This window comes from Oryx dammah, unplaced genomic scaffold, assembly GCF_014754425.2.
Source record: "Oryx dammah isolate SB20612 unplaced genomic scaffold, SCBI_Odam_1.1 HiC_scaffold_24, whole genome shotgun sequence".
NCBI lineage: Eukaryota > Metazoa > Chordata > Mammalia > Artiodactyla > Bovidae > Oryx > Oryx dammah.
The window spans coordinates 11,275,362-11,290,462 of record NW_024070208.1 but is presented as its reverse complement, the minus strand read 5'-3'; the positions used below and the strand labels follow the sequence as shown (position 1 = coordinate 11,290,462).

Sequence of the window (15,101 nt, the reverse complement as noted above, 5' to 3'; positions counted from 1 at the left end):
AGCAGAGCCCCATGTGTGGCTGAAGTAATTCTGCTTAACTAAAAAAGCTACCAGAATCCCTAGGATGTGTGGGTAAATGGCTGCTGGATCAAAGCCTTCCTGTCTGCCTGCATTTGTCCTTGGCCTCACTGATCATGCTCTCTCTTCCCATCATTATTGTTCCCTCTAACACATACTGTGACTGCTCAGAGTGGCAAAAGTTTTAATTGTTCTGTTAATTCTTGATCGGTTGATAGTATATACCTATGAGATACTGTGGCTGGCTGGGCTTTTGACAGAATGTTGTAATTTCTTAGGCCTTTGACAAGAGGATAGGAGAGGGCCAGGTAAGCTTGCTTATGTATTTATTGGTTCCATTAACCTCCTGAGCTCTAGATTTAACTTTCAGTTCTTAAAAATTATTGGACAGCTTCATGTTTTCTAGGGATCTTAAATTCTACATGGTCTTTGAATCTTCTCCAAATTAGAAGAAGGAGAAAATCAGTGATGGTCAATGTATATCAACTAAGCTCTTCAGAATAAATGAGGTGATAATAATTACCATTTATTGAGTTCCTACTGTAGACTGGAAACTGCCAAGTGCTTTGCATAGATATTACATTCGATTGTGGGCCTTCAAGGGGAGAAGGGGGGATATTGATCCTCTTGCATAGAAAGGCTCCAAGCTTGTTTCCCTGTTACCTTTCCTTCAAATAGCTTGTGATAATAGGTTATTTTATTAAAGATCATGTTTAATTAGAGTTCAGTGACTTTTAAAAAACATTTACTGACACTCAGCATGTTTGTATTTGTAGGAGCTGACTGAGGCTTTGGAGCAGAAACCAGATGATGCACAGTATTACTGTCAAAGAGCTTACTGTTACATTCTTCTTGGGAATTACAGTGGTAACTTTCCTTACAAAGTATATTGTCTCTATAAGTAACTTACACACTTTGCCCAAGATACAGTGAATCAAATAAAATAGAGGTTATCTTCCAGGACTTTTAACTTGATCTTTCATACAAGGTGAAGTAGCCAAAATATGACAAGCATTATGTTGCCCATCACTCATTTAAAATTTACGGTTGTCCATTCTTTCTGCAGTGGGTGTAGAATTTGTAAGAGTTCATTTTTGGTTCTTGATATGCTAACAAAGGATAGCATTACATTTACTAATTTACAGAGCATTTGAATGAATTTTCTTGTTCTATTTTTTATGAAAAGAATGTATGCTATATTCTGTAATTTTAATTATTCTGGATAGATAATCTGAGTAGGGAAAAAGTAAATACCTTGAGTCAAACAACGTGAATGATGTTAATGAAATTATCTGAACTTTGTGATACAGAGCTTTATTCATTTCCTGAAGAGGTTGAAGAGTAGGTCAATAGGAATGTATGAGGGTAATTTTATCTCAGATTAGCTTTTCTTATTTTAAAGTCATTTGTCCATTTCACCAGCTTGAAAACTTAAAAATCTGAGACTAATTCAAATTTTGTGTGTAGTATTTCTTAGGATCCATAAATAACTGACCAAAAAACCCACTTTTTCATCTGCAGATGCTGTTGCTGATGCAAAAAAATCCCTTGAACTTAATCCAAATAGTTCCACTGCTCTGCTGAGAAAGGGGTAGGCAGCAACTACTCTTCCTGTGGGGTCTGGACTATATATGGTTAAATGAATTAATTGTAAGCTTCCCCCTGCCTTTTTTTTTAAATATTTATTTTAGTTGGAAGATAATTACTTTACAGTATTGTAATGGTTTTTGCCATACATCAGTATGAATCAGTCCTAGGTATACATGTGTCCCTTCATCCTGAACTTACCCTCCCTGTAAACTTTATATAAATAGTAAACTCTGTGTTTATACATTTTATAGCTGAGATAGGATTCAATTTTTGGTACATTTCATACTTCTATTTTATTAACTGCAGTATGTAATGAGATACAGTTTGTATGTGTGTGTGTATAGTTTAAAATAGTGATGATTGAAGTAACTGCAGGGTATAGATGAAACTGAATGATTTCAAATCCCTTTTTTGTGTCATTGTTTGAAATTTATTGTGTTTAACTGACTAGAGAACATCTATTTCTCACCTAAGCTGTACAGACTACACTTAAAGATGACTCTGTGTCTGTGTACTTTATATCCCAGCTTGTTTCTGTTAATAAGTGTAACTTTATTCTTTAAGAATCAGAAGCTTCTTTAATTCCTTAGTGTAACTATATTTTGGAATAAGCAAGTATGTATAATTAAGAAATTCCTTCTGAAATGAGTTCCACATTTTTATTTTTATTTTTGGCGTGTTCCACATTTTTAATGGGAATTAGATGTTACCCTGGTGGCTCAGATGGTAAAGAATCTGTCTGCAGTGCAGGAGCCTGGGTTCAATCTTTGGGTGAGGAAGATCCCCTGGAGAAGAAAGTAGCAACCCACTCCAGTATTCTTGCTTGCAAAATCCCATGGACAGAGGAGCCTGGCGGGCTACAGTCCATGGAGTCACAAAGAGTCAGACACCACTGAGCGACTGACACACACACAGATGTTATAGTAGAATATTTTAGAACATCTGTTGGCTTATTAACATGCTTAAATTCTTTTAAAAGAGAAGAGAAACTTTTTTTTTTTTACGGAAGAAAGCTATGTTTCATGATCCTATATGTATGTGCTTGTTTTTAATGTGCTCATACAGGATATGTGAATACCATGAAAAGAACTATGCTGCTGCTCTAGAAACTTTTACAGAAGGACAGAAATTAAATAGTAAGTATTATAATTATATGTTAGTAAACTAGTCCATTATATCTGTATCTTAAATACCATAGCTGAATCTTGATAGTATAATCTCAAGTTAATTATAGAAACACTTTTTTCTCTCTTAATGACATTTCGTGTTGATTGCAGAGTTTGAATTTACTTAAAATTTGATTAAATTGGCCTTTCTTAGCATTTAAATCACAGAAAAACTTTGAAGCAAAAGAACTGTTTAAACACTTAGTGTATTCCCAGTACTGGTCTGGCTTTTTAGTTTTTCCTAATGGACAAGTGAAAGTTTAACTTGCTCTCACATTCTGAAGTCTATTTAAGTTGTTATTGAGTTTGCTGAGATAAGGAAATCTTAGAACAAAGATTTTTATTGAGGGTGAAGTGTAAGTTTGGGTAAAGTATGATAGGGTATAGAAGAAACATGGAACTTTGAGAATATTGTGAATTTCTAAACTGTCTTTTTGAGAGAAATAGGTGAAAATTATCGCAACAGTGTGTATATCTATGTATAATATATAGAACTTGTTAAAAGCCAAGTATCAAAAAAAATCTGCAAAATACAAAATATTGTCAGTAATCTCGTAGATAATTATAGACAACATGGTCTTAATTGTGTTCTCTCATTTTATCTCCATCTTATGATAGAGTGTTAACCACAGTTCTCTAAGGTGGTAGTTCCTAGCTGGGGATGGTTTTCCTCCGTGGGGGATGTTTGGAGTGTCTGCACTGATTTTTGACTCTCTTGACTGGTAGATGGGGGGTATATCATTGACATCTCTTGAGTTATGCTGCCCAACATCCTGAACAGGACAGTCCCCACAACAGAAGCATCTGGTCCCAGATGTCAGTAGTGCTGAGGTTGAAAACCCTCATACAAAAGTCATACATGATTATACACTAAAATATATAATGCTTTGAATATTTGCTTTTCTGCTGTTTACCTACTTGAGAAGGGTGACAAGCCTAACTTTGCAGACAAAACCTACAAATTAGGAAAGACGAGGTCTAGGCAATAGGAGGTACTCTCAAACTTGGTTATCCCAAGCATGGTATGTGAATAATAGGGCTATTCAGTTACCAAGTTAGCATGTATACACTTCGCAAATTCTAGAGTCCAGTTTTCTTGGCGTCTTGGTACATACTTGAAAACCCTGATGAGACATGAGTCACTTCATGTTTAGATTTCTAAGCCCTATTTTTTTTTTTTTAGAGCAACAGAAAGTTCCCTGCCTAAATTCCTTCCTTGATACTTTATTATCATGCCGTTGACTTTTATCCTAGAATTATTTAAGAGGTGGCCTCAGAAGAGAGGGTGTCTGCTCTTTGGTTTAACTTCTGTTGAGGATATTTAATTTAAAATCAAATTCATCTTTTAATTCCAGGAAAATCTTATGTTAAACTGTTCAGCTTATGTTTTATTAGGGTATAAAATTTTTAACTCCATATTACCTTTTTCCCTCCTTGTATGATAGGAATCAGCTTATTTACTGATTAATTTGAATAATTGGTTCTTCACATTTAGAATTTGTATATAAATGTTCACCTCTAAAATGTGTGTGTATGTATTTTAAGGCCTGTATAGTTGAATTCTGTCTGTAAATTAATGAATTAGAAAATTTCATTTTAAGAAATTTTAAACTTTGTGTTTTTTCAGAATAACAATACCTGCAGTTAGCTTAAATTAGTAAACATTTATTATGATCACTTCTAATAATTTTTCTTAACATTATAATTTATTAGTTGCTATGACTTTTTAGATACTGTCATTGCCCTGAGTCTTCAGAAATAATTTGCTTATGTACATGTTTGCCTTGCTGTCTGTGCAGTGAACTATGATTCACTGTATGTAGTGTCAATGGTTGTCAAGGAACTTGGAGATACTTAGAGATACAAAACTCTGCAGAATATAAAGATGGTTCTTGGTGTTGAAGGCGTGATAATAGTAAAGCTGCTGAAAAAATAGTAGACCGGATAAACAACTGCATTAGACAGCAAACAGGTGGACAGAGGCTTCTGGGGTCCTCCCCCAACTGACGGCATGTTAGGAATCTGATTCAGGTGTGATTTTGTTGTGTGAGAGGAAGCTCTTTTAAGAGGAGAGGGGTGAGGAGAAATGGAGATTATCTGTATTTAGGAACCAATAAGGTTGACTGGTTAAAACTGATTTTTTACAAATCAGAATTCTTCAGGATGAACAAAATAAATATTAAACCTAACTAATAGCTATAATATTAAGGATAGCTACACACTGTTAGGACACATGTTTTTGTCTAACTTACTGTTGGATCCATAGTTTCTAGAACCGTGTTTGTAAGCTAGTAGGTATGCAGTCAGCATTTGTTGAGTGAGTATGTTAGGTTGTGCAGATGAGTGTTGTTATAGTTTGTTCTTTCTAGGTGCAGATGCTGATTTCATTGCTTGGATTAAAAGGTGTCAAGAAGCTCAGAATGGTAAGTGTGCAGATTTCCCATGGTCTTTCAATATATGTTTGTCATTTTTTTGTATTGAACTTTATAATTTAAGTAGTACGTGTTCTATTAGATTGGGATTTCCAAAGGTATTTTGATTTTTTTACCTGATTCCTTATGCTGAAAGGGAGATTCGAATGGATTTGTTTTGCAATGGTAAGAAATTACTGAGAAGTCTCAAGTGACTCCAGACTGTAAAATTAAACCACTTTCTCTTATTAGATATGCATGGAGAATTGGTTTCCTTAATAATATGTTTGTGCCTTAGAAATCATGTATGTAATTTTGTCTATACATGTACTGTTATCTGAAAATGTTTCTTTTTTATGTTTTTAATAGGATCACAGCACGAGGTGGTAAGTCCAAAGTTTTTAATCCTTTGTGTTTTTGCTTAATTATATTACTATTGAATATATTTGAGACAGTACTCCGAATGCACTTTCTGGCAGTTCTGCAGGTCTCTAGGACAGTTTTACTTATTTTCTCCTCCAAATGCTGTCTCTTCCTTTCTTCTTTAGGAACCAGTTAGGGGCCACCAGTGACCCAGGGCAAGTCCTTTAGATTTATTAATAAGTAGTTTAGGAAGGTCTGAATTGGTTAAAGAGAGTCACTTTGTTTCTCAGTGGTCAACATAGATTGTTGCAGAGAGACCGTGAACCAGGGTCAGGCCGTATTAGGAAGGCACCGTGCAGGTACTCCTCCACAGGTTTTTCCAGGGCAGTTTTGCCATTGTTAAGCCTGGAGGTGTTAACACTGCATTCCTGAAAACGGTTTTTTAAATGTTACTGTTATTTTCCATTTAGAGCATTGCTGAATCTTGGAACTGGACATTTTATCTGTAATCTTTTCCAAACATATCTTCTGAAATTTTTCTTTTTTTTTTTTTTTGCTGATTTTATTTTAGAAGAAAAATGATTTTTGAAATGGAAACTCATAACATTTTTAAAATGTTGAATATTCTGATTTTTGTGAAGATGAATATTATTTAACATTGATGTATACTGTGCTTTGTAGGAAGTTTTCTTGTAATTATTCCATATCAAAGTAACTATAGCACTGGGTAAATTAATAATACATACATTTTTAATATGCAGTTACTAAACTAACTCGTAAAAATCTTTCTCTTTGGATCTGCCCAAATCAGTCTGCATCCCAGAGGACTCATCAGTCAAAAATCAAGTAAGGATTTCTTCTTCATAATGCATGATAAATATGCCTAAAGGGAAAAGAAACCCTGTCATTTAATAGTAAGCCAGGTCCCTACCTGTGATTTAAGTATTTCTTAGTTTTTAAGATAAATCTTACTAAAGCCTTGGAAAACTATAGTTGTAAGACCATAACCAATTTGAATTAGTATTCCTGTTAAGGTTAACTTAAAACTTGCTTCACATGGTTGCATATTATGTCATCTTTCCATATATTAAGAATAACCTCTTACATTTTAGTTATTGTTATTACATAGGTCAGTAAGTTAGTAGTAGACCTGATAATATTGTAACTTGACCTGCCTTTTATATTTGGAGTAAATTTTTCGTGGAATAATTCTGCATGAATTGAAAGTTACTTGCTGAAGGCAGCAGTTACAATTGTGAATATAAGTAGCAAGTGAGGATCCCTGATACGTGGTGTGTTCATTGAATCAGTGTGGGATTATTTTATATATACTCTATACTCCAGACACCGTAATTATTATTTAAGTTTATGTACCCTACCCCAACTTAAATAATAATTACGGTATTTGGAGTATAGAATATATATGAAATAACCCCACAATGGTTTAATAAATATACCGCATATCAGGGCACCGTGCTTCATCCTGGGAATGTAATAGTGACAGAATAGATCAATAGCTCTTCTCTCACAGGGTTAATCTAGTCTAATTTGAAAGTGAGGATCCCAGCTTTCAGAGGGAAAGAGACACATGATTAGAATCTCTCAACACACTAATCTTCCCACATACTTTGAGATTGAAGGTAGATGCTGTATTTAATACTGTGCCTGACAGAATGAGTTGACTTATTTTAATTTTAGCTCACTTAGTCCTGCTCCCTGTGCTCAGGACTGCCTCCAGCTTTGGTAAAGAGATCGTGGAATATGGGGTTGGGTCCAGTATATCACCTGCTACTGACTTAAACTGACTGCTGCATCCTTCTGAGCCTTTTTTTTTTTCTTTTTTTTGTAAAATTTGGATAGAACTGTTCACTTCTTAGTATTAGGTTGAAATGAGAGGGTAAAACTATTGCTGATGTATTAGAACTATGATCTGTTTAGAATAAATTTTATTGTTTATTTTTAAAATCCCTTGGTGGTCCAGTGGTTAAGAATCCTAGCTTCCACTGAGGGGGCATGGGTTTGATCCCTGTTTGGGGAACTGATCCCGTATGCTGCATGACGTGGTCAAAAAGAAGAAAAATTAGCTTAACAACACTATTGAGGATCCTTTAGAACCTCAAAAATTATGTAAGTATTTAAATCCACTGGAGAGAGTTGGGGCATCATCTACATTATTTTCTCTTGCATTAGTACAGATCATGTGGAATTGGTTACATAAAATTATTTCTGTGAGCCAGCAGCTGCTTTGCTATTTTGTTCCTCAAGGTGGAGCTCTTGTTGTTCATCAGATTGTATTTTATCTTGACAGAGCAAAGAAGCAACAACTTTAAGAAATTCAGAAGCTCTAAGTTTCCTTTTTCTTTTTTAATAGGTATGACTGGTATCAAACAGAATCTCAAGTAATCATTACACTTATGATCAAGAATGTTCAGAAGAATGATGTAAAGGTGGAATTTTCAGAAAAAGAGGTCATTATAGTCTTTGAGTTATTTTTTATTGAGATTACTTTTATTTATAAATGTGTGTGTGTGTGTGCACTCAGTTGAGTGTGACTCTTTGCGACCCCAGGGAGTGTAGCCCACCAAACTCCTCTGTCCATGGAATTTTCCAGGCAAGAACAGTGGAGTGGGTTGCCATTGCCTACTCCAATTTGTAAATATAAATAAATAGATATTGCAGAATAATTTATAGCGATCTATCAAGTTTGTATCATTTCTTCCTGAGATAATATGAAAATGCTGATGAAAATCTGAAACGTTCCTTTTCCATTTGGATCATTTTAAGTTTTGAGACAAGTATATATACTGTAGGTTATAGCTCATGTGCCTTGTTTCCTCTTTAGATTTGGGATTTAAAGCAGAAGTGGGTTGGTAAATATAAAAGACACATTCGGGAACTTTAGACACATTCTAACCATGCTTTGGTTACGTTTGTGTGGTACACTTAATGGAAAAGGTCTGCTTCTTTGTTATGACTTTAACCATATTAAATGAGTATGATTTTTAATAACTCGGTTTCTTAGCATTTAGTGGAAAACCTTGTGATAGATATTTAAGAGAGTTTGTGGCAGAACTAGACATTTTGCACAAGAATGCTTTGTTACATGCTGTACTATTTGGCCCTTGTGTCTTGAGTTTCCTTGAGATTTAAATGTATAGTATATGTTATGAAACATACTCTGTTCTTTAATTAGGTATATAAGAGTTTCTGTGAAGAATACCAGGTTGTTTTTTTTTTTTTTTTGATTGGAGCATTTAGTCCATTTACATTTTTTTTTTTTTCCTTTTTTGTCATGGGCAGTGCTATTTAATTTTGGAGTAGAATTGCTTTACAGTATTTCTGCTGTGCAACAAAGTGAATTAACCATATGTATACACACATCCCTTTCCTCTTAAACCTCCTGCCTTTCCCCGTCCCACTCCCTAGCTCCTTGTGCTGTGTGGCCGCTTCCCCCAGCCATCTCGCACGCCACAGCACGTGTGTCTAATCGTGCTGTGTGGCCGCTTCCCCCAGCCGTCTCGCACGCCATAGCACGCGTGTCTAACCTGCTTTCCCATTTGTCTCCCCTCCTCTTCCTCCCTTCCCCACCCCCTGCCATGTCCCCAGCTCTGTTCTGTATGTTTTCTTCTCTATTCCTGCCCTGCAGACAGGCTTATCTGTTACCATCTTTCTACATGCCAGATACATGCATTGATACGGGATACTTGTTGTTCTCTTTCTGACTGACTTCATTCTATGACAGACTCTAGATCTATCCACATCACAAATGACCCAGTTTTGTTCCTTTTTATGGCAGAGTAATATTCCATCACATACGTGTACACACACACACACATATATATGTATATATATACACATCACATTTTTATCCATTCATCTGTTGATGCACATTTAGGTTACTTTCATGTCTTGGCTATTGTAAATAGTGCTGTAATGAACATTGAGGTACATGTGTCCTTTTGAATTATGAAGGATACTAGATTTTTAAAAAGGATTATTTTGAGATTCTTAAATCTTATATTCCATATAAGGTTTTAAAAATACTCTGCAACAGTACTAAAGTTCTGTAATTAGTCAGTTTAAGTACTTTACCCTTCTTTAAGTTAATTTATAAAATGTGCTACTAATTTTATGTTCATTAGTTGTCTGCTTTGGTGAAACTTCCTTCTGGAGAGGATTACAGTTTGAAACTGAGACTTCTTCATCCTATAATACCAGAGCAGAGCACGTTTAAAGTACTTTCAACAAAGGTAAGACCATTGAAAAGAGTTGTCACTGGTAATCTTTTCAAAATATAGGAACATTGGTCATCTAATTATCCCTGTGGTTGTAAACTTACGGATTCTTCTAGCCACATATGTTTAAATTAAATAAGAACAGTAGTTTTTGAATAATAGTTTTTTTCCCCTCCCCTAATTCTAGGAAAATGGAGTTTAAAAATCTAACCTCAGCAGTATTTATATGCTTACTAAGATAGGTATAGTACTTCTTGATAAAACAGCTTCCACTAAAGATACAATGATCAGCATCGTCTTAAGATTCGGTACTGACAGCGTTTCTTGTCTTGGACTTGTCAGTTTGGTCCATTGGGATATATAAATACTTTTCTCACACTTCCTTATGGAGTTAAAAATACAGACTATTATAAAGATGAATCTGCTGTTTTGTTTTTTAGTTAAGCTGAATTTTAGGTTATTGTGTTATGAGGGATTAATTGCAGTTTGAAAAACTAATCTATAGATTTCTTTATATTTTAAAAAAGAGTAAAAATATGCAATAAAATTAAAATTCATGGAATATGTCAGGTACCAGTCAGAAGATGTAGTAAGAGTATAGTAGGACAGAAGTGTAATTTAGCAGAACAAATACTGAACTGAAAATAAAAAAAATCTGACTCTGGGTCCTTGCTTGCTCTGTAAGTGTAGACTAGTGGTCCACATCACACATGTGATCATGGGATCACATGATCATAGGGCATGATTTCCATCATCTTGTGAAAATGAGAGAGCTGTGGACTCTGAACTCTGAAATTCTTTCACCTGTAAGATTGTGTGAGGGTGCATGATGAGAAAGAATGATATAAATAAATTTTTTGCATTACTGCACCTTTTCTATACATATGTTCTGCAGTGTAGTTGGTTATTTAACTTTTGACCTGTGTGAATGTTCCACTCATAGACTAGAATCAGGGTTGGCTTATGTCATGAAGAATGATAACTGGGTCTTGTAGAAAGAAGAGAGCATCTGCAGAGGGTTGGAGCAGGAAGTGCAAAGTAAAGAAGCAGTAGTTTTTGCATTTAGTTAAAAATGATCTGCTTAAAACTATCTGAAGAATGAATCATACAGAGCTGTTTATTTAGGAGGCAGAGACAGGAAACAGTTGCTTGGACGACAGAAAGTGAGAAAAAGGATGACATCTTCTGAAGATTTTAGTCTTACCGGCCCCGTCTACATTGGACAGAATTTGTTTAATAATATTGGGTAAAATAAGTAGAGAACTACAACTCGATTTGACGGGGAGATAAGTCAGAATATTAGGAGTTGGCATTTACATCTTTCTATTGAGAGGTTGTAATGCATGTCCTTTTGAAGTAATTTAAATTGATTTGTGTGAAAATATGGCAAGTAACTTCAAAACCTGTTTCCACTTTGTATAATGGAAGAGGGTATTTGGTGACTGCACAAGCCTTTGTGGCCAGAATGGAGGCTGTAACTGAGCACTGTCAGTTTTTATTCTCCTTTGGATCTTGAGAGTGCTTGATTGTGACTGTTCCCCAAAGCCCTCTTACTTTTTTCCCAGCTTACCTTTTTCCCCCCTTGGTCCTTTCTTTAAATGCTACATAACTACTACCCTTCTCTGTATGGTAGTTTGTTTATATATACATTTATTTCTCTTACTTTTTGTAAGTCTTCTAAAGCTGAGAAGCTGTCATACTTGAATCTCTGTATGTGCTTCAGGGAAAGTTGCCAGATAAAGTACAGGTGGTGGTGGTTTAGTCGCTAAGTTGTGTCCAACTCTTGGGACCCCACGGGCTGTAGCCTGCGAGGCTCCTTTGTCCAAGGGATTTTCCAGGCAAGAATACTGGAGTAGGTTGCCATTTCCTTCTCCAGAGGATCTTCCCAACCCAGGAATCGAACCTGGGTCTCCTGCATTGCAGGCAGATTCTTTACCAACTGAGCTATGAGCGAAGTCCTAAAGTACAGGATGCGCAATTAACTTTACATACAGTAAATAATTTTAAGATACAAATATCTTCCATTTGCTAAATTTGGCAATCCTAGCCCTGTACACTGTATGTCATGAGTAGGTGGTCAGTAATTGTTCAGAGAATGAATTTAAATTGCATTTTGATATTGGCCTTACCAAATTTGCAGAGTGTAATAAGTGTCTTCATTCTTAGGTTTACAGGTAAAAAGAAACTGAGGTTCATGGACTTTAAATGCTTTCCCCAAGTTTCAAGTTACTGAATTGTTCAGCATGGCCCAGGAAGAATATTTAGACTTTTGTTTCTTTTCTTAGGTTTGTCTAAGTTCTGGACTAAAAAATTTAGATTTGAAGGATATATTCTGGAGGAGGATTATTTTCACTCTTCTAACCCAAAGTAATATATTTTACTTTGTTAAGCTGTTTTTAAGCTGTGTTTTATGGGAAACAAATAGAAAGAATTGTACCTAATTAGATCCTAAGGGAAATGACATTTTTGAATCCTTTTTTATACAGCAGAGGGAGTCAGTATTAAAATAATGAAAATAAAATCTTTCTCTGGGTTACTGAGGCTTTATTGATGTCACTAGAAGGGGAAAATAGTAATTTTCTTTTCATATGTATGCAGGTGGATTGAGAAAAGGGTGCATTTTGCTTGGGAAAATCTGCTTGATATTAAAGATTCTGTAAAGTCTGTGGTTTAAAAGGGCTGTTTCTTTGCCTTTTGAGAATCCTGTTTTCTTTCCTACTTTCAAATAAATAGTGCATGTTGCATATTTATGTATAACGGTTGGTTAAGTGTTATTCAAGTGAAATATAATTTGCAGTGAAGATAGGAAGAGTTAGTACCCTTCAATTATTGAAATAGCATTTCTTAACTATTTTTTGTTTTGCCATGCCACACAGCTTGCAGGATTTTAGTTCCTTGACCAGGGATTGAACCTGGCCCCAGCAGTAAAAGTACCAAATCCTAAGCACTCGAGTGCCAGAGAATTTCCCTTAACTAAATATTTTACAGTATAGTATCTAATGTCTTTTTTTAAAGTCAGAATTCATATATATATATATATTTTTTTTTTTAGTACCACTGATAGTTATTTCTACCTTCTACTGAATACCAGCTTATATATCTGCCTGCTGATCCATTTTTTAAAATTAAGAAACTTAATTTTTAAATTTCATTTTGTTAATCTCATGACAATATTCTCTCAACACAACCATAGGATTTATCTTCAGTAACAGCTATGCTGTAAAATACTCATTTTAAAGATTAATATTCACTCCAAGAAAAATTGCTGTTGCAGAAATGTCCTCGTGTTCCTATTTTTAGTCACAGTAATTTTGTGTATTATGTCAATATAAAATATGAAGCTTTTAACTGGAATTGTGGGAAAAAAAGATGTGTGTCTTAGAGACAGGTAGCCTCCTTCTCCCTTCTTAACCCACTAAAATTTCACAAGTTTTAGTATTCTTTTTTTAAATATTCATGGAAGAATCTTAATTATGATATGATGGGATTGGAGGTGTCTGGTCAGGATACTCCTGCTGTTTTAAACACAGATGTGTGTAGGGTTTTGGATTATTGTTTTGTTAGTGCTGTTTGGTGTGGTAGTGGTGGTAATAAGGTGTTGTTTTTTTAAAAATAACTGTTTAGTTGCTGATATCCACAAATTGCAGATCTTGGAGTATATTCTTGCTGCCTTTTCTATTGATGTATGTATATTTTCAGAAGAAAAGGATTTTACTGTCCATACTATCTGTAGCTGTCTTGTTAAATTTAGTGTGCGTTACGGATTTTTTCTCCATGCTCTTAGATGCTTTTCAGCAAAGTATTTCGTCATGTGCGTTTACTGTAGCTTACTGAGCCAGTGCCAGGGTGTGTGGCCTGTGCTGTGTTGATAGCTGTGTGTTACCCTATGAAATCCTCACAGTTACTACATGGTGCCAGTATTGTTACTACCTTTTTACAGGTATGGAAACCGAACCCAGAGATGGGAAATACTGTGCTCAGATGTTTGAGCTAATTGTAGCAGTGATGAAGAGACTCGTAATAGCATTTACTTACTTGCCAGACACAGTGCTCTGTTGTTTTCATATAGGTTTTGTTTAATCCTCATAAGAACCCTAAGTGAGCTATGCCCTTGTTATTCAGTCACTGAGTTGCATGTGATCTTTGCAACCCCACAGACTGCAGCACGCTAGGCTTCCCTGTCCTTCACTGTCTCGGAGTTTGCTCAGATTCATGTCCATTGAGTTGGTGATGCTGTCTAACCATCTCCTCTGCCGCTCTCTTCTCCTTTTGCCTTCAGTCTTTCCCAGCATCAGGGTCTTTTCCATTGAGTCAGCTCTTCGCATCAGGTGGCCAATGTATTAGAGCATCAGCTTCAGCATCAGTCCTTCCAGTGAATGTTCAGGGTTGATTTCCTTTAGCATTGACTGGTTTGATTTCCTTACAGTCCAAGGGACTCTAAAGAGGCTTCTCCAGCACCACAGTTGGAAAACATGAGTTTTTCCATGCTCAGCTTCTTTGTGGTCCAACTCTCACATCCATGTATGACTACTGGAAAAACCATAGCTTTAACTATATGGACCTTTGTCAGCAAAGGGATGTCTTTGCTTTTTAATACTCTTGTCTGGGTTAGTCATAGCTTTCCTTTCAAGGACCAAGTATCATTTAATTTCATGGCTGCAGTCACCATCTACAGTGATTTTGGAGCCCAAGAAAAGAAAATCTGTTACTGCTTCCACTTTTTCCCCCATCTGTTTGCCTTGCAGTGATGGGAGCAGATGCCATGATCTTAGTTTTTGAATGCTGAGGTTTCTTTTTTTTTTTTAAATAATCAAGTAATTTTAATTGGAGGCTAATTACTTTACAATATTGTATTGGTTTTGCCATACGTTGACATGAATCCACCATGGGTGTACATGTGTTCCCCATCCTGAACCCCCCTCCCACTTCCCTCCCCATCCCATCCCTCTGGGTCATCCCAGTGCACCAGTCTTGAGCACCCTGTCTCATGCATCAAACCTGGACTGGCGATCTGTTTCACATATGATAATATACAATGCTATTCTCTCAGATCATCCCACCCTCGCTTTCTCCCAGAGTCCAAAAGTCTGTTCTTTATATCTGTGTCTCTTTTGCTGTCTCACATAAAGGGTTATCGTTACCATCTTTCTAAATTCCATGTATATGTGTTAATATACTGTATTGGTGTTAAGCCAGCTTTTTCACTCTCCTCTTCTACCCTCATCAAGAGGCTGTTTAGTTCCTCTTCACTTTCTTAATAGGTAGGCCCTATTAATACCATTTTACACGAGAAACTAGGCCTCAGTGAGATTTGTCAT

At 35.7% G+C, this 15,101-nt stretch overlaps 1 protein-coding gene across 1 annotated transcript in view; it reads left to right on the top strand.

Annotated features, from left to right (window-relative positions):
• Nucleotides 1-15,101, top strand: part of SUGT1 (SGT1 homolog, MIS12 kinetochore complex assembly cochaperone) — a 40,540-nt gene that overhangs the window by 6,161 nt on the left and 19,278 nt on the right. The window contains exons 3-10 of the mRNA XM_040267175.1: nt 795-885; nt 1,540-1,609; nt 2,674-2,744; nt 5,144-5,197; nt 5,555-5,571; nt 6,360-6,394; nt 7,920-8,016; nt 9,691-9,798. Coding sequence (XP_040123109.1) covers nt 795-885; nt 1,540-1,609; nt 2,674-2,744; nt 5,144-5,197; nt 5,555-5,571; nt 6,360-6,394; nt 7,920-8,016; nt 9,691-9,798 — 543 coding nt within the window. The remainder of the gene's footprint in view (nt 1-794; nt 886-1,539; nt 1,610-2,673; nt 2,745-5,143; nt 5,198-5,554; nt 5,572-6,359; nt 6,395-7,919; nt 8,017-9,690; nt 9,799-15,101) is intronic.